A 10,040-nucleotide genomic window follows, 5' to 3' on the forward strand; every position below is an offset into this window, starting at 1 on the left:
ACAGAGCTGTGACAAAGAAATAACTAAACTTAAAATATATTTGAAAAGTGAATAACATAACAGAAATGTTCCGTTAGTTTGTGCTTGTGCTAGTCACAATAAAACATTAGATGTGTTTCTTATCAACCTTTGCAGAGTTATTTAAATGAATTGTACCAATCAATGGTTTCACCAGGAGTTTACATTAAGTTTCTGTTCCTCTTGTCAAGTCACCCAAGACGAAAAGAATATGCCAAGAGAGATGCCTCAACGCGTGGTGACGTGCAAATTGCGTGAGTGTTTTGCAGCAATATTGCTTTTTATTTATTTATTTATTTATTGGTCTTGTAAGGATTCCTTTTGGTATTTAAAATTTGAAGATTTTAGTTTGCTTTCTTGAGTAATTGTTCTGCACTTTCAAGTATGTGACATGCAGTACGTGCAAAAACGTATTTCCTTGATCTAAATCTATGTCTGCGGTTTTAAGCCACAGGGTAAAGTGCTGCTGTAGTTCTGCTTTTTGTGGTTCACAAGTTTTTCATGAGTTCAACTTGTTACTCACCACCGCGTGGTTAAGAGAGGACGGGAAAGTCTTTGCCGGAATTCACCAGTGTATAATATAAATCACGTACTGACCGCAGAGCAGTAGAGCCTGGGGTGTCTGGATTCTGTTCTGTTTCTCATTCAATCTGACATTAGGATCTGGAAACAGATCATTATCAGTACGTTCCTTTACCAATTGATTTATATCGCCTGACCATGTGAGAAGTTTAAGTTTACAGGTAATTCACAACTTTTCACAACATGCACATGCACAAGTACTAAGAAAATACTAGTTATGATAAAAACAAACATGTGCAAACGTCTTTGGTATTCATACAAGATAAGAGTTTATAGTTTATTGTTTTTTGTTTTATTTGGAACCCCATTAGCTGCAGCAGAACTGTAGCTATTCTTCCTGGGGTCCGACATATAGTACAGTACAAGACAAAATTTAAAAGAAAAAAAACAAAAACAGACAGACAAACAAATACAAAATATGTATAAAAAAAATAAAATTAAAATAAAATTAAAAAAAACAAAAAAAAAAGCAATTCATGCATTCCACATCATTCATTATAATTTCACTCAATATCACTATATCCAACATCCATTTATTTTAAGATATTATATATATTTTAACCATCCAGGCCTACATTATTCATGATTAGGATAATTCCATAGCTTCTGTACGTATCCATTTAAAAGATGTTTTTTCACTAACATTTAAATTCTCTTGTGCTATTAGTTTGTCCAAATTGTTTGGGGAGTAGGTTCCAAGCATACATAGCTCTGTACATTACTGTTCTTTTACTGTAGATCGTCTTTATTTTTGGCAGTGAAAACTTTCCACTGGCCGCATGTCTCGTTGTATAATTATGATTGTCTGAACTATACTGTAGTTTTTTGTATAGAACTTGTGGGGTTTTTGTTATAAGTACATTTCTTACAAATATCAGTAATGAATAAAACAATCTATCACCGACCATCAACCAACCGAGATTTTGATGCATTTTAAATACATAAGTTCTAAGATCACAACCCAGGACAATGCAAATTGCTCTATTTTGCACTTTTTGAAGTTTATTAATCATATCTGCTGTGGCGTTTGACCAGACCACTGAGCAGTCGTCAAGATTTAACAGAATTAAAGCCTGTATTATTAGTTTAGTTGATTTTGGTGATAAATATGCTTTGCATCTTCTGATAACAGAGATGCCACTTCCTGTTTTATTAACCACCATGTTTATATGCGTTTTCCATGTAAGTTTGTCATCAATGACAACTCCCAGCAACTTGATCTCCTGAACCTGATTGATACATACTTCTTTGATTTTCAGATCTAACTGAGGATTTTTACTAATGTTGTGGTGCGAGCCCATTATCAAACAGTTGGTTTTGGATATAGTCAAAGCAAGTTTGTTGCAGTTAACCCAGCCCACAACTTCTTTTAACTCTTCTTTCAAAACTGCATTTAGCTCCCCGTTGGTTAGTGCGGAGGCATATATGGTTGAGTCATCAGCATACATTCCTATGTTTGCATTTCTCAGAACAAGTGGTAGGTCATTGGTATAAATAATGTACAATAACGGTCCCAAACAACTCCCCTGAGGTGCTCCACATGACACAACATTCTCTTCAGAAAAAAACCTATTAAAGAAAACTGTCTGTGTTCTATCAGTTAACTCCTTAGGAAGGACAAAGAGGACACCTCAAACCCATAACATTCAAGTTTTTCCAACAGTAAATTGTGGTAAATTAGGTCGAATGCAGCTGAGAAATCAAGCGAGGGACCATGTGCAGTTTGCATATAATAAATATGAATATGAAGAACAGTTCATAACTACAGATAAATGTTTATTTTCCAGTTGGATTTATGTGAGCGTGATGCATAGTTGAAACCTTTAATCCCTTCAGACTAATTTATGAATTTCCATCAGGTATTATTTGGAAAAAATGTGAAAGCCAACATTTTCAGTAATGCCGAAAACCAAATTCAACAAAGTGTAGGATCGCTGAATGGAATGAAAGCAGGGTTAAAAATGTTCCCTTGTCTTCTTGCCGGGCCTCCAGTTGCCGTCGGTGTGCTGTTGTTCTCTCTCCACCACACCGCCGCCGCCGCTCGCAGCATGAAGGAACATCTGTCTGACTGTGTGGGGGAAGACGACGACTACGACCTACTGCTGAAGACGGCGAGGCACGGGCTTCCGCGCATCGACTGGCCTCATCACGTTGTCGTCGTCGGAGCTGGCATGGCTGGACTGACGGCCGCCAAGCTGCTGCAAGATGCAGGACACAGGGTATGTGCAACCTGCTGAATGCTTTAAAGCTTTCTTCACTGCTTTGTTGGCCACCAGGGGGCAGAAGAAAACCAAAAAAGAAACTCACAGACATGCGGCGACAACAAATCACCGGTTTACTGTATGTCTGGTAAATATATTAGTTTATTTGATAGTAACCCTGCAAAGCAAAAGCCTGATCCATCATGTATTCAAAAATACAAGTACTTTCTGAACTCTACATTTTTGGTTATTGTCATCAGATCTGATTCTGACTCCAATCATTTAATCAGGACAAGAGGTGTGGCCACATTATTCTAGCCTATCTTGTTCAGTTGTTTTTGATTTTTCATTCAGTTTTTAACCCCTTGTATGTTAGCGATTGACCCTTGGTATTTTAAACGTTCTACAAATTAAATTAATCTAAATATAAGTTGAGTTCTGTGTCTGGACCATCAGTCTCCTTGTCTAAAATATTAACTTGAATTTAACCTGCGTGAATTTATGTCTAAATATACTGCACACTGCTCTATAAATCATTATTCTACATATTTTAACCCTTTATACTGACTGTCTGATACTTATGTCTAACCGCCTGGACCAGGTAACCATAGTGGAGGCCAGCGGTCGTGTCGGAGGACGTGTGGAGACCTACAGGGACGAAGAGAACGGCTGGTACGCCGAACTTGGAGCCATGAGGATCCCGGAATCTCATCGGTGAGTTAAAACTTTATCTTGAATTTTTTTTGCCCGACAGAAGAATCCAGATCTCCGTCAGGTAATGTTTGTGCAAAGATTAAGATTTGTTTTTGGCTCATTTATATCACTTGAAGGAGCAGTGTGGTGGATTTTGGGAGGTCTATGAGCGGTGGTGGAATGTAGAAGGCTTATGTTTTTTTCATTAAACCAGATTTGTAGTTCTGCATTGTTTCTACTCTGCAACCTGACTGCCTCCTATGCACCTTCTACTCAGACGTCTTCTCTCTTTTCCTGTTGCTGTTATTTCAGTGAAAGTAGCGGTTGCTCAACATTTATTAACTCCAACTCTAAAATGAGCCAATCTGTTTGAACACTAAAGTTTTAGGGATGTAGTTACAGAATGATTCCAACACTCCAGCACATATGAGTTGAGATCGGGACTTTTCAATTAGTGACCCACGGGCACATTTGAGTTTTTATGCAGTTAGAGATATGCCTGGAAAAGATGTGACTAATATTATTATTTACAAAATTTCATTTTTTAATTTTATTTATTTTAATTTAAGTGAAAAAATATATATATCTGCTACCTCCGGTTCTGTTCAGCTGCACCTCTGTTATTGTGTTTATTATGCACTTGATGTGCTTTTGTCATGTTAGCAAATATAGAAGATAATTTATCCCATAGTGGAGAGAGCATTTTCATCACATGTATCTGTATTGGTTTGAAATATGTCCTTACCAGCTGCTTACTGGGCCCCTAACATGTCTGGCCTGGCTACATTTTTTTTATTTTAAACTTTGTAACTGAATAGCCCTGGCCTAGATCATTTGAAACTATAATCACCTGTTGCTAGGAGTCTGATTTCTACAGTAGCCAAGAGCAGACAAACCCAACACTGACTCTAGAGAGGGCCTCTGGTCGCGTCAAGGGATGATTGTTTTGCAAGTAGTATAATCTTCAGAATCAGAATCAGAATCAGACTTTATTGCCAAGCATGTTTATACATACAAGGAATTTGCTTTGGTCCAAAAGAAAAAGACCGTGGCTACCCTCCACGGAGCCATCTTAGGAAAATTGGGGGCAAAACACTTGGAAAGAGAAGGGTGAGGGAGGGGTTTTCAGTTTGTTTCAATCCACAATCTCACCACTAGGTGGCGCCAAATTCTCAACACTGGACCTTTAACCCTTTATCATGTTTGATCCATGAGTTTCTGAGATCAGTTTGATAGTTATCATCAGCCCCCTGGTGGATTTATCCATGCTCTGCAGTCAGTAGCTTTTGGCTAATGTTTTCATGGATTGACTTTGCAGGTTGCAGATATTTCGGGGAAATCTTATTATTATATAATATGCATTATACATATTTATATTGACTTTACTGAGCCAACTTACTTCATTGTTGGCACATTATATTGTAGTAAAATCTTGCTGACAAGTTGTGGATCAAATATGATACAGTTGTCACTGTTTCACTACTGAAAGGCAAGATAAAAAGGTCCTGGACGTGATCTTGTTTGGGTTTTTTCTTCTAAAACAGAAATTGTGAAAAGCTCAGTAAATGGGCTTCACAACGTTAACCTTGCTCAAAGGTACCCCAACTGGACGAAGCATTGACATTCATGTGGCCTCATCTCTTAACAGGATTGTGCGCTGGTACGCCAAGAAACTGGGAGTCAAACTGAATCCATTTATTATGGATGATCACAACACCTTTTACTTGGTTCATGGGCGGCGACCGAAGACGTATGCAGTGAAAGAAAACCCCGACATCCTGGAGTATAAAGTGTGGAAAAGCGAGAAAGGGAAGTCAGCTGACTACCTACTACAGAAAGCTTTGAAGAAGGTTAATAAGAATGAGAGATTTTTTTCTACCTACTACAATACAGTTTCAGATATTATTTTTGGTACATGGGTTTTAGTTTCTTCCATCACTGTGACCTTGGAAGCCTTTGTCGGCTTCTATTTGACTGGTAAAATAAAAGGAAAGGAGTCCCAAAGTGTTGGGATTTAGAGATGAAAAGACATCCAAGTTGAAACTCAATGGAATATGGCAGAATGACAGATTAGACTATTTTTGATGGGATGCCTTTTATCTGCTGCTCAAGGTGAAAGATGAAGTCGAAGCTCACGGCTGCAAAGCTTACCTTAAGAAGTATGACCACTATTCTGTGAAGGTAACGTGATCTCGTGAAACTTTTCCCACATTTCAAGACTAAGGCTGAATTTGAGTAAACTCATTTGCGTTTGGCTTCACAGGAATATCTGAACACTGAGGGTGGTATAAGCCCCGGAGCAGTGAGGATGATCGGAGACTTGCTCAACGAGAATAGCCTCATGCACCTGGCCCTGACGGAGATGATCTACATCGAAAGCGACGTCAGCGACAAAACCACGTAGGATCGGTTGATGTTGCAACTGTTTAGTTGTTGCAGTATCTGTTGGGAATTGTTACAGAAAATACTTTTTTGAAAGGATGGGCCTGGGTGGTGTCCGAATAAGCTGCGTTTACATACGGGTTAACTTTAAATTTGGTTTAGTGATTGTATAAACTTTGAAGACCAACAGTTGCTTCTGTTTTGGGAAATCACTGGCTCCTAACCAGTTGTACATCTTTAAATTTTCCAGAATCTTTTCTGGTAGCTGGTTTAGGCTAAACACAAACGTCCATAGACAGAATCCTCTTAACTGATTACGAAAACCATACAAACAAGGTGTTCTTGCCTGATGTGTCTCCTTTTTTTTTTTTTTTTTTTAAGGTACTATGAAATAACTGGCGGGTCCGATCTCCTCCCCAGAGCTTTCCTCTCCGTTCTCGATGTCCCTATCCTCCTCAACTCCAAGGTCAAATCCATCATCCACTCACATAAGGATGTAACTGTGTGGTATCAGACAGGTCCGGATGCCCCTTTAAGAGGAATTGCAGCTGATGCTGTCCTGGTAACAACCACGGCCAAAGCAGCCCTCTTCATGGAGTTTGCACCGCCTCTGTCCATCAGAAAGATGGAAGCCATGCGGGCCGTCCACTACGAGAGCTCCACTAAAATCCTCCTCACCTTCAGCGAGAAGTTCTGGGAGAAAGACGGCATCCGAGGAGGAAAGAGCATCACAGACCGGCCTTCTCGGTTCATCTACTACCCCAGCCATAGTTTCCCGACTAATGACACCATTGGTGTCCTCCTGGCGTCCTACACCTGGTCTGACGACTCCCTCCTCTTCCAAGGTGCGAGTGATGAAGATCTGAAGGAGCTGGCTCTGAGAGATTTGGCCCTGATTCACGGTGAGCGGGTAAAGACCCTCTGCACGGGGGTGGTGGTGAAGAAGTGGGGCGTGGATCCCTACAGCTTGGGCGCCTTCGCTCTGTTCACACCCTACCAACACTTAGATTACGCCAAGGAGCTCTTCAGGAACGAAGGCAGGGTGCACTTTGCTGGTGAACACACTGCCTTCCCTCACGCCTGGATCGAGACTTCTATGAAGTCTGCAATCAGGGCTGCTACCAACATCAGCAACATGGCGCACAGAGAGTTCAGGGCTCAACACCATGATGAACTCTGATGTCTTCACTCTGATTTGTATGTTGTAGTAGTTGCATTAATTTTGCTAATTCAAATACTTGAACCACCAAATTAGTGCGTGTGCTTCTTTTGAACAGTTCACCAAAAGACTGAAACTGCTTGCTTTTAAAGAAAGGTCTCCTCGCTTGCACTGCAGCTGTAGCAACGCTTGCTATAACAACGATTGATGATGTGCACTAGATTTTGTACAGACTAGTTGACCAGTCTTTTTGTCAACTTCACGCTTTAAGCATTACGTCAAAAAATACACAATGCGAGGACTTGTAGGTATAACTGTGGCATTCAATGCAGCTTTGTCATTTTACTTTACAATTAAACTGCTTATTTATTTGCTGTTTATTTCACTGTTGACTCCTCTGTGTTGCATGTGGCATCTGGATCTTTAACCAATCTAAAATAGAGCATCACCAGTGAGTGTCACTGGTGTTTATTGCTGATCTGTAGTTCATGTACCAGATTTCTGTAAATGAACATGTTTAATAAGACATTTAGACTATGTTTAGAAAGCAACATTTCTGTACACTGATCAACATAACATTATGACCACCTTCCTCAAATTGTGTAGGTCTCCAAAACAGTTGTGACTCATCAGAGGATGGACATGGGCCTTCTGAGGGTGTCCTGTTGTTAGTGTGGGGCCTTTGAGGGGAGGGGCCTCTGTGGCTCATCCCACAGATAATTGATCAGTTTGGGATCTAGTGAATCTGGAGGCCAGGTCAACACCTTGTGCTGTTCTTCATGTTTTTGTTTTTTTTTAGTTGTTCCGAAAGTGTTTTTGTGTGTGTGTCTGTGTCAGGCTGCATCCTGCTGGGGATGGCTGCTGCCATCAAGAGTGTCATTGCTATGGGGTGGGGGTGCCTGGTCTGGTCTAGGTGGGTGCTACATGTCTAAGTAACATCCACACCAATGAATGCCAGGTCCAGAAGTTTCCCAGCAGAACACTGAATTGTCACAAGATGGTCAACGTTATTCACTTCTCCTGTCAGTGGTCATAATGTTGTGGCTGATCAGTGTATATCTTGTCTGGCCTGGGTACACATGGGATCCCCTTAGAAGAACTCGATGTGTTGCTAGGGAGACAGACATCTTGCAAGAAAATGGAATAATGGATGATTCATGACTGTCAAGACAAAATAGGACTTTATTTCAGTACCTAGACGTCATCTTCTACTTCTACTATTCGCTGCAAAGACATATTTGTGGACACACTTAAGATTTTACATCATTCTAGGTTCATTAGTTCACATTAGTAACTGATTCATGAAGAAACTAGGAGAACATAATCAGACGTACATGAGTTAAATTCGGATTTGTGTCCACTACACAAACTGCCTCCCAGTCTTTTTCCTTCTATGCCACAGCTTTCTAATCCGTTGGTTGTACTCTTGTCTTCACTCACGGCAACAGAATAGTTTTCCTGTTCTGTGAAGAAACAGCAACGGTAAAACCAAACTGGTAGGGAGGGAGAACCAGTTTCCAGACAGCAGAACTATACAGCCTTCGTTGGGACTCAGTAGACGTGACTGTTCCAGAGAAAGGGTGATTAGCACCCCCAGGAAAAAGACCAACAGAACTACCATTATGGCCATGATGGTGTGGAAAGCCTTCTTCTTCGATTGATCGACACGCTTCCTGCCGCCGGCCCCTTCCCCCGGCCCTGGACGAATCAAAGCACAGAGAACCGAAAAGCTGCAGAAAGAGGTAAGAAGTAAGGCGCAGACCAAGAAGGAAAGAAAAGGGCCATAAGGAATATCGGGCATATACAGAGCTGTTACACCAACCCATCCGCAGCACACCAGCCAAGCACAGCCAATGCAGACGTTTCTGACCCTGACCCCTCCTGACTGCCTCAGCCGCAGGTAGATGATTGGGTGGATTACAGCCAGGTAGCGCTCCACACAGGTCAAGGTGTTAAGGGAGACCTCTCCAGGGAAAGAAACAGCGGACCCGTGAATCCCAAAATACACCAACCAGTGGACACCCATGTAGAAGCCACAAAAGTAGAAGATGACCCCCAGGATAGAAATCAGCTCCATGACGGCCGCGTGGTACGTGAAAATGTCCGAGTGGCTCATTGCCACGGAGGAGCGCTGCTGCCGCCATTGCTGGTAACCCAGGTAGAGGATGAAGATGGAGAGTGGGAGCAAGAGCAAGGACTTCATGGTGACTAGGGAGTTGGAGATTAAAACTCCAATTTGAGAGTTGAAGCAGTGGTACATTGGGCCGGCGACGGAGGAAGAGGAATTGACCGCCATGTTGGTTTGGTGTTTGGTCTTTTATGAAAGTAGAAAAATGAAATAAGAGAGACAGTATTTCAGTAGGTTTACCATGCAACCCCTCAGTCATTTTCCCTTTTATAATTAAACTGTTATATCAAAATTTTCCTTGACAGTCAATGCATTTTTTAATGTTTCGAGTTTGCTTTTAAAACCAGAAACTAAAACTGGAAAAACCACTGTTATTTGACTTTTATTTTTAAATCCAAAAACTAAAAAAAAATGAAAAAAGGAACCTTTCTTTTAGTTCCCTCAATTTTCTTTCTACTAGCATGATTTTAAAAAAAGAAAAGTGCAACAAGTAAATAAAAAATTAAAATTTTTGGAAACTTGTTAAAATTACTCACTTAAGTGTGTTCTTGAGATTAAAGGTCATAAACATTAGGACTGAAAAGGCTAGGATACCTAACAGAGGGGAAGATCATCTTAAGAAACTGTCCCACTGGACTTAATGATTTTTTTAGTTGGAACAGCCTTATTTTAGTTTCTTTTTTTTTTTTTTTTTTTTTTTTTGAAGCAAGACCTTTTTTGTAAACACATTGCAAGTAATTTGTAAATTTTTTTGCAGTTATTCAAAAGTTGCATCATCACAGAAAGCATCTACTGTACTAGGATTTGGACATTTATGTCCATGATGAAATGTCCTCAATTTCTGTATTTGTTGATTCCAACAAGTTTTTGGAACTTG

At 40.4% G+C, this 10,040-nt stretch overlaps 1 protein-coding gene across 1 annotated transcript; it reads left to right on the forward strand.

The window, feature by feature from the left end:
- Positions 1–1,902: 1,902 nt before the first annotated feature.
- LOC311496944 (L-amino-acid oxidase-like) lies at positions 1,903–7,230 on the forward strand. Its single transcript, XM_084557004.1, has 6 exons — positions 1,903–2,819; positions 3,403–3,515; positions 5,143–5,344; positions 5,607–5,675; positions 5,758–5,894; positions 6,258–7,230. The coding sequence occupies exons 1-6, from the start codon at positions 2,445–2,447 to the stop codon at positions 7,054–7,056; spliced, it is 1,695 nt and encodes a 564-aa protein (XP_084413130.1). The 5' UTR covers positions 1,903–2,444; the 3' UTR covers positions 7,057–7,230.
- Positions 7,231–10,040: the final 2,810 nt, after the last annotated feature.

This window comes from Chelon labrosus (genome assembly GCF_963514085.1).
Source record: "Chelon labrosus genome assembly, chromosome: 1".
Lineage (NCBI taxonomy): Eukaryota > Metazoa > Chordata > Actinopteri > Mugiliformes > Mugilidae > Chelon > Chelon labrosus.